Source organism: Ursus maritimus, unplaced genomic scaffold, assembly GCF_017311325.1.
Source record: "Ursus maritimus isolate PB19 unplaced genomic scaffold, ASM1731132v1 scaffold_9, whole genome shotgun sequence".
NCBI lineage: Eukaryota > Metazoa > Chordata > Mammalia > Carnivora > Ursidae > Ursus > Ursus maritimus.
In genome coordinates, this window is record NW_024427107.1 from 6818559 (window position 1) to 6835402 (window position 16844).

General features: G+C 42.3%; 1 protein-coding gene across 2 annotated transcripts in view; it reads left to right on the plus strand.

Moving 5' to 3' along the window:
* The window catches only part of RGS20 (regulator of G protein signaling 20), a 73417-nt gene that overhangs the window by 41942 nt on the left and 14631 nt on the right, over positions 1 to 16844 (plus strand). For both annotated transcript variants that reach the window (XM_008706689.2, XM_008706690.2), the window contains one exon: positions 13460 to 13608. In XM_008706689.2, coding sequence (XP_008704911.2) covers positions 13460 to 13608 — 149 coding nt within the window. The remainder of the gene's footprint in view (positions 1 to 13459; positions 13609 to 16844) is intronic.

Genomic DNA, 16844 nt, shown 5'->3' on the forward strand with positions numbered 1-16844 from the left:
AGGAAAACGCTTTGAAAACAAACAACATGGTCCTATTTTTAAACTTTTTATCCTAGACTTATAATCGGATCATTCTTTTTTTTTAAAGATTTTATTTATTTATTTGAGAGAGAGAGCATGAGCAGGGTGGGAGGAAGAGAGGGAGAAGCAGACAGCCCGCTGTGCAGGGGCTTGATCCAGGACCCTGGGATCATGACCTGAGCCAAAGGCAGATGCTTCACGGACTGAGCCCCCCAGGCGCCCTGATCAGGTCAGTCTTTGCCTGATCCTCCTGCTACATCGTCAAAGACTCAGCGTATTTTCCACATTTGAGAAACTGTGAACAAAGTGCCCAGGAAGCTTGTGAAGAGCACGTCCCCACCACCGTTTCTCACAGTGTCTCGTTGACAGTATCCAACAACATTGGAGCATACAAAAATCTTTTGCAAGGCCATGATTGTGCTTATTGGGCTCCAGATTCATGCCAAGAACTTCGTAGGATTTCTGTGTGAAACGGACGGTATCTCAATCACTATTACATATTTTATTTATTTATTTTTATTATGTTCAGTTAACCACCATACAGTACATCACTGGTTTTTGATGTAGTGTTCCATGATTCATGAGTTGTGTATGGCACCCAGTGCTATTACACATCTTAAAAAGTTCCTCCTCCATAACGCTTTCCGGTCCTTTGACATAAGGTTGGAAAACATTAAAAGCACAAGGCAAACACCTTGCAGTAAGAGTAGACCAAAAAGGAACACTCAGAGAGGAGAGAGGAGGCAAGCCAGCATCTGGAGTCTGGCGAGCCGGCTGTTGGTGCTGGCAAGTCTTCCCAGGCGCGGTGTTCCCCTGCCTCGTGTTCCCGGGGAGGCGCATGAAGTCAGACGCCCTGGCAGGTGACAGACATCCAGACAATTATAAACCTCTCTTCCACCCGTCTTCCATGATCATGGCTTCTAGCCTGCCTTGTCTTCATCGTAGCTTTCTTTGAGACCCTGCCGTAGTAATAGAAAAGTGCGCATACGGGTTCGTCCGTTTCCATCACTCAGCACACCCCTGTAACCGCCCCCGCATTGTGGCAGCAGCACGTTACAGGTTCCCAGAAACCTCCTCACCGAGCGGAAGCACTGACTGACTCCTGACAGCGGACGACAGTTTTGCCAGGGCTTGTATTTTTCTTTTAATGGAGTGAGACAGTATAAAGTCTGTATCCCCTGGCTCTCTTACGCAGCGTTGCTGGTGAGATTCATCCGCATGCTGAGGTAATTGTAAATCAACCATTGCTGAACAGTAGTCCGTTGTATGAATATATCACAGTTTATCCATTCTACTATTGATGAACATTTGAGTAGTTTTAGGCGATTATGTGTAGTACATGCAAGAATATCCTAATGCCTGCTTTTGGTGCAGCCTTTCTTAGGAGTGGGTACTAGGGGTTGCAGTGGCTGGGTCAGAGGGTGTGCATATGGTCAGCTTTCATGGATTCTGTGAGTGTTCCAAAGGGTGGTTCCAGTGTGCACTCCCATCAGCAATGTAGGCTGCTCCAGGTCATCACCATACTTGGCATTTTCTTCATTATTTCAGCACTTCTGGGGTGTGCCGTGTGTGTATGTGTGCCATTCCCTATGTTTTAGTAGTTGGCTGAATCTGCATGGTATCATTAAGCTGATTTTAGGTTACGGACTGCTATGAAAATGAAGAAAAGGCTAAACTTTTAATTTTTTAAAAAGATTCATTTATTTGAGAGAGAGAGACTGGGGAGGGGGGAGGAGCAGAGTGAGAGAGAGAAACTTAAGCAGACTCTGCGCTGAGGGTGAGCCCAGTGTGGGGCTTGATCCCACAACTGCAAGATCACAACCCAAGCCTAAACCAAGGTGCCCCCCAAAAGCTGAACTTTTAAATGTAAAAACAAAAATGACTGATTTTTATATTTTTGACAGAGGAATCAGGTGGAATCCATTCATACACTGGCAATTTATTTCCTCTAGATGAAAATGGACAGGTTAATTTATTAAACCATTTTGCTATCATTATTGTGCGTGTATATATACATATATGTATGTTTATGAATAAATATATGTGTTTTGTTTGACATGTACTTATATTATTTCTAGTGCCTCCTGTATGCTATTCTACCATCATGAAAAAAATCACTGTATTAATGTTTTGATGTAGGTTTCTTTTTAAAATATTTTGGATAAATAAATGAGATGTCCAACAATTGTTACAGAAAAAGAAATATCAGTTTAGAAAAATGTGTCAAATTTGACTAACCTAGAATGCTAGTTACATAGTCCCAGAATTAACATTAACCTTATCTTGACTACATCTGTTCTCCAACTAGCCACCTTCCACAGCAGTTAGGTCCCTGAGAGATAGGGCACAAGAAACAATGAGAAGCAGACCACATTCCTGCTGATGGTCATTGCCAGGCCTCTAACCCTGATGACCTAGCTGATGACCTAGCACTGTTCTTGCTTCTCTCTAGGTTCTTCAGGGCCTAAGCCAGAGCAGCATCAGAAAACCCACTCTTCTTCTTTTTTAGAGAGGGACAGAGGGGGTGAAGGGGCAGAGGGAGAGAGAGAGAATTTTAAGCAGGCTCTAAACCCAGTGCAGAGTCCGATGAAGGGCTCAGTCTCACAACCCTGAGATCATGACCTGAGCCAAAATCAAGAGTCAGATGCTTGGGATGCCTGGGTGGCTCAGTCGGTTAAATGTCTGCCTTCAACTCAAGTCATGATCCCAGGGTCCTGGATCGAGTCCCACATGGGGCTCCTTGCTCAGCAGGGAGTCTGCTTCTCCCTCTGCCTACAGCTCTCTCTGCTTGTGTTCTCTCTGACAAATAAATAAAATCTTAAAAAAAAAAAAAAAGTCAGATGCTTAACCAATGGAGCCACCCAGGCGCCCCTCTGTTTTCTTTTTAAGTAATCTCTACACCCAACATGGGGCTTGAACTCACAACCCCAAGATCAAGAGTTGCATGCTCTTCCAACTGAGCCAGCCAGGTGCCCCAATAAACTGTGCTTCTGCAGTTCCCCAGCCTTACCTTCCTCCAAAATGAAAATGTATCCCCCAAGCAAAAGCACACTCATCCCAAAGTCAACTCCTTCCCTACCAAGTACCACCTAAAATGCTGCCTCAAAAGAAAGAGTGAAAAAGAAAGACCACAGAGAGAGGAAGGGCAGTGATAACTCTCTCACAGCTCCTTCCAGAATTTACCCTTTTTCCAGGGATCCGAAGCCAGAATAGAGGCAGAGTGATTGATGTGGAGACTTTCCTCATAATCCAAGGCCAGAGAGGCTAACTAGGGCCTAGGCATGTGGGGGAAAAAAGAGGGATGGACATGAAAAACATCTTGGCGGGAGTCTTCGTTTGGCTTTGCCAAGAGCTGGAAGTGGGAGGAGCGGAGGGTGGCTTCAAACTTTTTTAGACAACTGGATAGACAGCAACACTGCTTACCAAGACAGGAAGAGGGGAGAAAATGGGTAGGTTTGTCCATGGAAATAAGTTCAAATTTGGACAGTAATTTTTCCATGTTGCAAATAAGTTGTCCTGTTTTTTTTTTTCCAGTAATTTGCAGTGATTGACATAAATTCTTGTTAGAGGGCCTATTCCTTGCTGAGGAACACTAAAAAAAGCTGGTACAAATTCTCATGCAAACTGCTAATGACTGCCTGACACATTCCTTCATGATCTGAAGATTTCCTAAAGCAGCCCCACAAAGATTTTAATACGCCTTTAGTACATTCTGAGGTGCCCCTGAGCTACATTACCATTGGGAATGCACCCATCTCCAATGTCCTTGAGAAATTCCCCATGGTCTCTTGGGATAAGGCAAGGCCGGGATAAAGATTTCAATCACTACTCAAAAAAATGTTAATTGTTGGTTGATATTAAGAAAGAACAAGTTAAAACATGCACCATTGATTAATTCCCTTTAGATCATACTCTTATTATTTCTGATATTTCCCAAAGGCAGTCATAAAAGTTGAGTTATATAATACATCCATTTAATAACAGCAGAAAAGAAGAGAAAGACATTACTATTATAGTCTTAAACTTGGTGGCAGCTATTTAAACAGGAGAGTAAAGATTTCCATTCAGAGTCACTGCAAAACAGATGGTAACATACTTATGTGTTTTTTAAGAGGTGAGGACATGTGTAAGCATCCATCTGGAAGTAATTATAATTCTAAAATGCCTATTGTTATTAGTAAGCTTTCAGTTGACTTCCCCTCCTAGAACAATGAACCGGCTTTTTCTTAAAATAGCAACCAAATTATTCAGACAATAAAATCAAAGGACAGAAATATTTGAAAACTCATAGTTTTGCACAGAGGAAGAGCTAAGATCTCCCAACCAACCCATGAGGTACTAAAAACTGCTAGCTTTCTGTGTCATATAAAGTGAAAGATACAGCTCTGATTGGAGCTTTGGTCCAGTTGACTATGTTGAAGACAGTGCAAGTAACTGCCAGCTCTTCATTAATATTTCATGAGCTGGAGTGAGTTGTACTTCTTTCTGGTGATGACTGTACCACAGGGTAATGTGCCGACTTTCCCTCAAACTTGAAATTGTTTCAGGGTTCAGCTAAACAAAATAGAAACATCACTGTTGACCTAGGTTCAGCTCATTTCTCAGCAGCTAAGAGTAACAGGTGGAAGCCTTGGGCAGGCAGTGGGCTTGGTTGTGACTTAATTAGCATCAGGTGATCTGGTGTTAACGCTGGGACTCTGGGACTCAGAGAAAGCTGCGTTCACATGTTGGTGTTTTCAGATTAAGTAGCTAAACCCAGGAGCGTTCAGGAGTGAAATGGGTCCTGCTGATTTCACCTTGTCTGTTTTTCAAACTTCATGGTGTAGATTCTTGAATGAGAGAGACTTCCTGTAGGTTAACCAGCCTGAAAGCCACACACCCTCAGAAGCGACCCCCTTCCGGGCATGGAAGCCCAGTGCTGATCACACCCGATTTGCACCTCCCTCCAACCTGTGTAAGGACTTTGAACAGTCCCTTTCCCCAGCCCGTTCACCTGAATTTCTCTAGTTCTTCAGAAGTGAGGCGCCCTCTGAGAGGGACCTGGAGCCTGGCTTCCTCCCCTGCCCCCCGCAGTTGAGCACCCAGCACGAAGAACAAGCGTGGCCAGCACCCGCAGGAGCTCACTCAGCCATCTGCCACGTGGCTGTTGAGCACACCCTGGCTGTGCTTGCCAAGGGGCAGGGGCAGGGTGTAGGATATAGACTTAAAGGTGGTATCTGTGAAAACTCATCGTGCATCCAGGGCAAAATCATGTTAGAAAAAGCTGTTTCAAGCTGGGGAAACTTAAATGGTAGGAAGACCAACAGCAGGGTAAAATTAGGAGCAAATTCTGCTAAATACTGAGAAATGTTACTGCAGAACAAGGAAATGAGAGTCTCTTGAGGCGGCAGCACAGAGAATATTCCTGGAGTGTCACCACCGTTCTAATGGGCCCGGCCCCACTGGCCGTGGGAGCTCAGCAAGCAGCGCGAGATAAACGAACAGAAGCTGCTCCCGAGGAGGGGAGATTGTTGCTGGTGTAGATTCAGCCATTTGAAAAGATTTTCGGGGGGCATGACGGGAAAGGACGTACAGTTCGCGTGTGCCATTGTAGTGCGAGAGGAAGCGTCACACGCAGGGTCTCACGCTCATTTGTAGTCGACCTAGTAGCGTTGATATATTTGGAATTATTGAAGCTATAAAATACCAGAAATAGTTCTCAGCCTTCTCCTCCCACCCCGTTTGGACTTCATTTGTAACTCCTTCAGTGTGAAAACAGAGGAAGGGCAAAACTCAAACCCGTCACTTCTGCAACATACCGTGAGGAGAGTGTGGTGGGAATGACGAGTTCATGGGTAGCGAGGGCGCAAGGCGTCCTGTGCTCTGTGCCCACCCCATTCCCACTCTTCTCTATCTCAGGTGAGGGGGCTGCATAACAACTCCTCGAGCCCATGAATCACCTTTCTTGTGAAACATTTGATGTTTTCAACGTGTTGACATCCTTCTTATCTGTATTACAATTTAAAGAATCTTTACAAATTTTTAAAGAATCAGAGAGACCCCATTGGTTTGGGAAGTAATGATTCCGCTGTGAGGCAAGTGGCCAGGCTAATAATTTCTTGCATCCCAATGACATTATGATCCCAGAAAATGAATGGAAAATTCTAGAGGTGACTACATACTGTATGATTTCATTTATACAGCATCCTGGAAAACATAAAACTACAGGTAAGCAAAGCTACATCCTTTTAAACCTTGAAGAAAGTTACCCTCAGATCTCAATATATTCAAAAGTGGGAAAGTCATAGAGGTCACATTTTCTAATCAGTGCAAAAAATATATATAAGCTAACGACAGGCTAGCCAAGAAATTAAAAATAAACTTCTGAAAAACCTTGGATAAAAAGAAATCTGAGCTTAAATTTGATCTGAGCTCTTTGGAATTAAACAGTAGTTCCATATATCAAAACTCATAGTTATGATCAAAGCAGTAATTGGATAAAAATGTGTAGCCCAAAATGCATTAATTGGAAAACAGCAATGATGGAAAATAAATGAACTAAGAATTTAGTGCCAGAGGTGAGGAGAAAACTAACAAAGTAGTTTTCGAGAAAGTAGATAAATAAAGAATAATGGAAATGAAAACAGAAATTCATAAAATTTACTGTGATAAAAATAAAACTTATATTACCAGCAAAAAACAGGTTTATTCAAGAATAGCAGAGAATTGCAACTTAGGACAGGCAAGCCACGGCAGAAAACCATAGGCTAGTCCAACAAAGGAAAGTAACATTTTATGGAGAAGGAGGAAGCTGGGGGAGAGGTTGTTTCGAAAAAATGTCCATTTGAGAAAAGCAAGAGTTCAGGGTGATGAGGGTTTCTCATTGGCTGAGTTGCTGGGGTAGTTGATTTCTTGGAGGAGATGTAATGTGTATCTTTTCCTGTTGTGGCCTGTAATTGATGATTCTTTCCTGTTGGAGATTCTTCTGTTGGGGTGTGTAATTGGCAGTTCTTCCTGTAATTGACATCAACTGGTAAGGGGTGAGAGCTCCCCCTTCTGGTTTCCCGACTCCATTTTAGTGAGGTTTCCCTTTATTAATTTTCATACTCATGATCCACAATGGAGTACTGCCCAAAGGGAAAATACTTCAAGAGCCAAGGTGTGTTAAAGAAAAATGAACTCAGAGGCTGTATAAATGGATTTGGGATTTGGGTTGCCTTCATGGGAAGTTGGCCTTACTCTACTTTCCTTAATATATTGGTTTAACTTTCAGGGCCCTGAATTGTCCCCTGATGGTAAGATCATTTTCTAAGAATTGCTGAGGAAGGTTTTGAATTTATGCCCTCTAAGGTTCTTGGTTCTCCTTCACTGGGATCTTGTCTATGAGTCTAACAGGAGCTCAGGTCCTAGGCCTTAAGAGAGAATTTTTTCATATAGTACTTATATGTCATCATATTCCCAATGTGTAATTCAAAAATGGCTGTTCTCAGAGGTAAGAAACTATAATGAAAGTTTAAGTTTACCATAAAATAAATAACTTTTCTGAGCTAATTATGGTTAGGTTACATTTTTTTCTAACAAGATACTGCTTTTGATTCCAAATTACTAAAAGAGTGTGATCAAGATTATGAGTTTGCCTTGGCTTTTACGTGAACTTTGAAAGAATTCTCTTAAATGCCAGGTTCCTAGGAATTGGGGAAAAGCCATGTTTGAGTAGGATTATCTTTCGGTTAAGATCTGAATATTTAATAAATTGCCAACCTGTATTATTCCCATTTCCTCAGGCTGCTCTTTAAATGCCATAAATTATAGAATAAAGCATCTGAGGTCACTGACATTGGTTTTGCATTCATATAACTTCTCAAGCAAAGGCAGCCAGTTACTGGGGCATTATGCATGTGACATCCCAGGGGACACTGAGGTGATGCCCAGCAGTCTATGCCAGACACTCGCCTGAAGAGCAAAACAGTAGCAATGATAAAGAAGCACTGATTCCATGTTATTTAGAGAGAATAAATGGAAATTAAATGTGTACAGGCTTCTCCCACAGATATGGTGAAGGCAAAGGAAAAAAGATACGCGAAGCTAGTTTGGCTCATCAGATCATATGCCAATGTCTGCAAGGACTAGCTGAGCTAATACATACCAATGACATATTTTAAAAATCTTGTAAATAGGTAGCATTCATTCAATATATGCTTTTAGGGATGCCTGGGTGGCTCGGTCGGTTAAGCCTCTGCCTCCGGCTCTGGTCATGATTCCAGGGTCCTGGGATCAAGTCCTGCATCTCGTTCCTTGCTCAGCAGGAAGCCTGCTTCTCCATCTGCCTGCCGCTCCCCCTGCTTGTGCTCTCTCTCTCTCTCTGTCAAATAAATAAATAAAATCTTTATAATACATGTTTTTAGGCTTCATATTAATTAGCTATCACATTGAAAAATTAAGTCTCTACAAATATTTCATGACACTAAATATGCACCTATCCCATAAGCAATTACACATTTGTCTTTTAAACAAGCAGGCAGCAGTTTAAAGCATCGCATTCTGACAGTGATAAGATGACTATTAATAATGAGTTTCAGTACATTTGCAAACTAGATGACATGGATGGATTTTTTTTACAGGAGATGAAAAATATATCGACTCAAAGAAAGGAAGAAGATGAAAAAGAACAAATCAAAAAAGAAATTGAAAACATAGTCAACAAGCCAGTCTTGAGAGATTTCAGTAATTTTACAGGCAAATTCTGCAAATCTTCGGGATGGACAAAAGTAATTTCTTAATAAAGATAGATAGGGGTGCCTGGGTGGCTTTGTTAGCTGGGCCTCCGACTCTTGGTTTCTGCTCAAGTTGTGATCTCCAGGTTGTGAGATCAAGCCCCGCATCGGCTCTGTGGAGTCTGCTTCAGATTCTCTCCCTCCTCCTCCTTCTCCCTCTCTCTCTCAGATAAATTAATAAATCTTTATTCTTAAAAAATAGATTGATTTTTTTAAAACTCCTTATAAATATCACCAAATCAATTTCAGCAGTATAATAAAAGAATAACCATCTTTTAGACCCAAGAAGAGTTTACTTAGTAAGGTAAAGGTGATTCAAAATTAAGAAATTCATTAATTTACTTCATTTACTATTCAAAGGAGAAAATTCATATTCTTAATAGATTCATATTCTCAATAGATTTTTTTTAACTGATAGAATTCAACATTTTAAAAACTTAAAAGAAAATTTTCAAACATACTTAATTGTACAGAGGAAGGGAGCGCCTGGGTGGCTCAGCTGGTTAAACATCCAACTCTTGATTTCAGCTCAGGTCATGATCTTAGGGTCGTGAGAAGGAGCCCCGGGTCAGGCCTCATGCTGGGCGTGGAGCCTACTTAAGATTCTCTCTCCCTCTCCCTCCCCACAGCTTGCATCCTTGCTGTCAAAAAAAAAAAAAATGTAGAGAGGAAAGTATAACGAAGTCCATATGTTAAAGACACAGCTTCAACAATTATCAACATTTTGGTACTATTTAATATTCAGATTTTATCAACACGTTTTGCCTTTTCCCACACTCTCGTATCCCACCACGGCTCAGCAGGGCATAAATCGTCAAGACTAACTACTTCCTCCACTGAACACTCCAACACCTAGTAATTGAGTGAAAACCATTGTTATTCATTTAGAAATTTTGGAACTGAGAGGAAATAGGTTGCTCGTAGATTTTATAGGAATAGCATATATTTCTTGTTTATCCAAAGTTTTAAATGATTCAAGATGTCAATGTTACTGAACCACGTGTAAGGTTTCCAAGAAACCATACAAGAAATTCTAATGTTAAACAGAGGAAAAATTAAATAGATTATGAAGCTAAGTTGAAACTCTATGAAGATGAATTGAAACATGGAACACTAAGAAAATAAAGGAGGAATTGTAAGTGAGGAAAATGGTTAACAACCATGACTAATCCAAGAAATACCATAATCATCAAGCATTATTCAATGTAGAAGAACAAACTAGGAACATTGCAACTGTTACAGTGCTGTAAATTTTAATACAGTGTCAGCCACGTGCACCACTCATCTTGTCTGATAAAAGACTTCTGGGTTCAAAAGAAGACAGTAACTTTTATATATATAATCCTTTCAGGAGCCATCAATAAGGTGCAAGGCCAGCAACAGGCACATGGATAAGCAAATGATATGCATCTAGACAATGGAATACAGCTCAGAAATTTAAAAAAAGGAATGAATGATTGATACACATAACCTTCGAGAAATAATCATGCTGACTGAAAGAAGCCAGACAAAAAAGATCCCATTTGTATAAAATTCTTAAAAATGTAAATTAACATCTGGTGGCAGAAAGCAGGTCAGTGACTGTTGAGTGAGGGCAGGAACAGGAGAGAGGGGCCTGAGGGAGGGACTCCTGAGGGGTGTGAGGAACCTTGCGTGGATGATGTGGTCTTGATTGTCGCGGCAGTGTCACAGGTATGTACCCGCCAGACCTCACCAAATTATACCCTTTAAACAGTTTGCGCAGACTGTATGTTTGTTCACCTCAATAGAGCTTTTTTCCAAAATGTGTGAGAACAGACTTTGATGTCATTTGCCTTTGATTTCTGAAGGCTATCTTTAGTCATGAGCAACCCTATGATGTTCTCTCAGAGTTTGCTCCCTAAATCATTAAGTCTTCCCGGGATTTACAAACATGAGGTGTGTACAAGCAAGTAAAATATGTTAAGTAGTAAGATGGGGGGGTGCCTCCTGGGTGGCTCAGTCAGTTGGGCAGCTGACTCTTGGTTTCACTCAGGTCATGATGTTGGTGTCCTGGAATCGAGCCCAGCCTCAGACTCCACGCAGAGCTTGTGTCAGCTTGAGGTTCCCTCTCCTGCTCCTTCTGCCCCTACTCCCACTCGCACTCTCCATCTCTCGGTAAAATAAATAGTAAGTTAAGCAGGCACAAATTATTCTGTACTATGTAACTAATAGAAGAAGATATGCTTAACTCTGTAAAACTATCTTCTCCCGGAAACCTCCAGCACACATCACACATATGGGTAAAGTGCCATCAGTCTTCTTGTTAAAGTCATGAAGAAGTCAAAGGCACCTACAAGTACTGCTACTTTTCAATATTTATGGAACTTCTTGGCCAGTGAAGTAAGACCAAGGAGAGGAAGGATCTTGTACTTGGAAAGATACAGAAAGTAAACAGACAAGTGTGACTATTTATAGACGGTATGATTATCCACCTAGAAAACCCAAGAGGATCAGTACAAAGACTACCAGAATTAATAAGAGAATTCAGCGGGGAGGCCAGATATGGTACCCTTAGCCTTCCTATACGCCAAAATAACTACTTAGAAACTTGAAGCAGCGAAGTATTTACAACAGCAGTAAAACTGGATCCATAAAATGCTCAGAAATAAACCTATCGAAAATATGTAAGACCTGTTTGAGGAAAGTCTTTAAAATCTACAGAAGAGAGGCTCTCAGTGAACACATATGTCACGTACTGATTGGGAAGACCCGGTGTTGCAAAGATGTTGGAAATGTAGTCCCTTGAAACACGTTGACGTTACCTCGTCACAATCCTTCCTTCTGGGAAGCTGTTGGGATTTTTTTTCTTTTTAATGAGACAAGTTGCATCAGTATCTCTTAGAAAATAATCACCTGGGGCATCTCCTGCACCCAGCATCTTTGTTTGAAGCCTGTGTGGGCTCGTTCTTGCCCCTCAGTGTCTTGAATGAAGGGAAACTGTTGTCAGTCTGTGTCTCTGCAATGCGGCAGATGCCTGGAGGAGCACCAGGTTTCTACCCCAGGGGCATTAAAAGAGGATTGTCTCCCAGTGGTGCCCATAAAACGTGGCTGTGAATTGGACAAATGTCTCTGTCTCCACCCTTTGAACAAGCGAGCCGCCCCTGTGCAGGCGTCCTGGACTGCTCGGGCTGGGCATCATGGCCGGGAGTTGTGAGCGTTGTTCTGGCTGTGGATGAAAGGACGGTAAACACTTGACCGCGTCTCTCTTGCGCTCCTGGAACTACATCCTGGGATAATTAAAAGGGCTACTCCCGAGGAGTCATCCTGATTTGGCAGGTACTCAAACAGATGTCCTGTCTCATAAATAGACCTATAAATTCAATGTGGTCCTACTCAAAATCCTAACGTGGTTATTTCTGGACTTTGAAAAGCTGATTCCAAAATTCAACTGGATGAGAAAACAGACACGAACAGCCAAAGACAAGTTTTTTTTAAGTTTCTGAAGAGAACTTCACCTACCCAATATAAAAACATATACTAAAACTATAATCATTAAAACAAAGTCCAGGGGCACCTGGGTGGCTCAGTCGATTAAGCCTCTGCCTTTGGCTCCAGTCGTGATCAAGTCCCGCATGGGGCTCCTTGCTCAGCAGAGAGCCTGCTTCTCTCCCTCTGCCTGCCGCTCCCCCTGCTTGTGTGCTCTCTCTCTCTCCGTGTCAAATAAATAAAATCTTAAAAAAAAAAATAAAGTCCAATAGAGTATAAGAATCAGTAATAGTAGGAAGAGATAAATCTAGTGTTGGGATAGAAGAACACATCGAGAATTTAATCCCAAGTCTTATTTAAGATTCTTTAATGTAGCTTTGGTATTTTTTGCTTTTACTTCACCAACAATCGAACGATAGTATCAAATGGAAAAGTGCACGTGGCAATTTCTCGTTCTTAACGCTGCTTTAATGCTTCTCTCCTTCGGCCATTCTTGTGGTCCTCAGAAAAAGGATGGGTTGAAGGGCATAGACCTTGTTTGCAATGGCTTGCTGTACACTGAGGCAGGCCAGGGTGACTGTCCTTGCAGATGGCAGGACAGGTCAGAGCAGGCCACGGTCCCCAGCCCTCCCTTGCTTCCTGGGAATAATTGAGCAACACTAAGTAGCAGGCGGGGGTCTAGGTCCTTTGCACATATTGGAGTGGCAAAACTTCTTCACGGTTTCACAGCGAGTTAAGACTTGAACCTCAGGGGGTCTCAGAAAGCGACAACCTCCCAGGACTTCCGTCTTCCTGCCTTGTTTGCATGCCTGCCATCTTGGCCTGGCTTCCTCCCGTATGCACGCTCTGGCCCACGGTGCTCACAGTCATGCCTTGTGGGTATCCCTAACTCAGCTGTCACCTGGGACTGCTCCCTGGCAGTTCACCCCAAAGGGGACATCAAGGCTGCGGAATGCTCTCATCGTAGCTGTCACCGTGATGGCCTCGTGTAGGTGATGTCAGTGTTTGAGTGCTCTCCTGAACTGGAAGCGCCTTAGGGCAGGGACCCCCTCCATTCATCCTTTTATTCTCAGTGCTTGGCAGATAACTGCCATGAAATGTTGGCTATATAAATTTTGCCAGAATTTGCAGAAATGACCTAGAGAGAGTCATAATTGTGTCTTCTCAGTGATCCAGACAACTGACTCTCTGGCCATGTGTGGTGGTAACTGGCCCCCCTTTTGCTTGCACTGTTGCAGCTCATGAGATCTGAGCAGTCGGAGATGCGGAAACGGCAGATGCCTGCAGCCCAGGAGACCAGTGGCTCCACGCCAGGCCAGCCCGGAGCGGGGGACCGCGGGTCCAACGCCTGCTGCTTCTGCTGGTGCTGCTGCTGCAGCTGTTCCTGGTAAGGCTGGGGTTTTTCTCAGTCATGTGCTCCTGACTGGCAGAGGGTACCCCTGAGTAGTGTCAGCTTATGATTAACTCTCTACTTGTTTTTTGTGGGTTTTTTTAATATTTACTTATTTATTTGACAGAGAGAGCATGAGCAGGAGGGGTGGGGCAGGGGAGAGAATCTCAAGCAGACTTCATGCTAAATGTGGAGCCCAACATGGGGCTCAAACTCACAACCCTGAGATCACAACCTGAGCCGAAACCAAGAGTTGGATGCTTAACTGACTGTGCCACTCAGACGCCCCTTTAAACAACTACTATATGCCTGACACTGATTTGGGATCTGTGAAGGACAACAACATAACACACACACACACACACACACACACACACACACACACACACACGAAGGGGCTCTGTATTCCAGCTCTCAAGGGACTTGAGAAACTGCTGTTTTAAAAAAGAGTATCAATTTTTTTTCCCATTGAAAATTTTTATTTTTTAAAATTTTTATTACGTTCAGTTAGCCACTGTATAGTACATCATTAGTTTTTGATGTAGTGTCTAATGATTCATTAGTTACGTATAACACCCAGTGCCCAAGGGACTTCTGTTCCAATCCCTGAAATCAAGTTAGTGTGTTAAACAACTAAAGAACAGTCTAAGGCCATTGGTGATCGAATATTAATATTTGGGCAGAAACAATAACTAGATGGTTAGGAAGCAGTGAACTCAAGGCAGTCTACTTGGTATTAAGGCTTTGTATATTATGCAGCCATCAAAAAAATGAAATCTGGCCATTTGCAACGACATTCCAGTGGATGGAACTAGAGGGTATTATGCTAAGTGAAATAAGTCAATCAGAGAAAGACAATGATATGATCTCACTGATGTGTGGAATTTAAGAAACAAGGCAGAGGATCATAGGGAAAGAAGGGAAAAAAAGAAACAAGATGAAACCAGAGAGGGAGGCAAACCGTAAGAGACTCTTAATCTCAGGAAACAAACTGAGGGTTGCTGGAGGGGAGGAAGGTGGGGATATGGGGTGACTGGGTGACGGACACTGGGGGGGTATGTATTGTGGTGAGCACTAGGTGTTGTGTAAGACTGATGAATCACAGACCTGTACTCCTGAAACAAATAATACATTATATGTTAATAATAACATAAATAAATAATTAATTATTTAATTAATTTGTAGAAGAGTTCGAATTTAAGGTGGGTCTTAAAGATTAAGGTTAAGTAGAGGGAGCTTATCTTCTGCTTTTCTTTTATTAATTTCATGTTTTCATAAAGAGAAATGTCAAAACATATGCTTAACAAAAGAATATAAAAATATAAGCTAACTTACTGGTACAAGAAGATGCAAAATCTTTGCTTTGAAAGAGAGATACACAACTTGAATGGAAAATATCCTTGACCATTTGAGTCACTGTCAAAGATCTGGAGAAATGTATAGAGTTTACACCTAGGAATCATGGGACCGTTAGGTGGCATTTCTGAAATCTTGACTACAAGAAGTGCTTATGCTTACCAAGTGTGTTCCTAACTTTAGGCAATTAAATTATTGTATGTTAATGTAGGCTTGACCACAAGTCGGACCAAGCCCTCACTCCCCAGTAAAGAAGATGACCAGGTGATAGCACAGCTATCAACAACGGTGACAGGACTGTTATAATTGGGGGGAAGCAGGTGGAGGCTGACATTAAATGTCCAGGAAAATTTGGTCTCTTGATTGATTTGAGCTAGTGTTAACTTCCAGGAAGTTCCGATCTGGTGGATGGGACCCAGCAATACAACACTCTGAGGACTGATGGAGTCAGGATGGTGGGTGGTTGGCCTGTCCAGAGCAAAACCCCAGATGGCAAGTGGGAATATGAGAGATGTGGGGCTGGCAGGAGCCAAGCAGTCTGGCACTCCAGGAAAGGCTTCAGCCTTCAGGAATCTAAAGGACACGGCAGGAAACCAGAGGAGAGGCCCATCTTGGCACACCCTACATGCGTGGGTGTTCAGGACCCACCCTAGATCAGGAGGACACCCACCAGTGGTGACGGGATTTCATTTTAGCCCTTCTTCCAGTCTTTCACCCCACTAATCAGTTTCAGTGAGATAATTAGAGATGATGTTGAGAGATGGGCAGAGATACCCTGGTGCAGAGGAGACTCCTGTTGACCCCATCACCCTCCCTTTTCTGCTGCCTCAGAGGGACACAGGAGTCTGAGATTGTGCTCTGAACATGTACAGGACTGGTGGTGTGAACATAGCAGGTGGTGGCGTGCCATTTCCAGAGCAGGCTCCTTCTACTGACACCAACTATGGTGAATAAATTATAGAGCTGTGCTTAGACACCATCATCACAGCCAATACTTCTGCCTCACATATTGTGTGTGTACTTTATAGACAGTAGAACAATGAGAAACAATGTCGAATTGTTATATTGTACACCTGAATCTCATATAACATTGTATGTTCATTATGATTCAATTAAAAGAATACAATAGAGCAATGTCTTCAACGAACTGGAGAAAAGCAATGGAAAACTTAGTCAAACTATAATTCAAGAGTGGGGGTAGGGGCACCTGGGTGGCTCAGTCATTAAGGGTCTGCCTTCGGCTCAGGGCATGATCCCGGCGTTATGGGATCGAGCCCCACATCAGGCTCCTCTACTGGGAGCCTGCTTCTTCCTCTCCCACTCCCCCTGCTTGTGTTCCCTCTCTCGCTGGCTGTCTCTCTCTCTCTCTCAAATAAATAAATAAAATCTTTAAAAAAAAAAAAAGAGTGGGGGTAAAACAAGACATTTTCAGACATCCAAAGGTCAACAGAGCTAACTGTCTTCAGACCCTCCCTAAAAGAACTAAGAAAGAGTGTGCTTCAGGAAGAAAAAGTGAACCCAGAGGGTAGTCATGAGAAACAAGTAACAGTCATGGACACATATAGCTATAAAACATCATATTTAATTTTGTGTTAAAAAGTGTAAATCCAAGGTTATAAACAAGTAATCTCATGTTCATGGTAGACAAATCAGATAACTTCAGACTTCCTTAGAAGAAAAATTACATTGTCTTTCCAAATTAATGGTTTTCTTGATTAGTCAGAAGTATCACAGATAGTTTCCCATTGATGGAAGACAATAAAAGAAATATAGAGAATGATCAACATATGACAAAAGTGGTATTAACAAAAGAGAGAATCAATAATTCTATAAATACCAAGATACTTGGTATTAGGGTGACCAGCTCATCCCAGTTA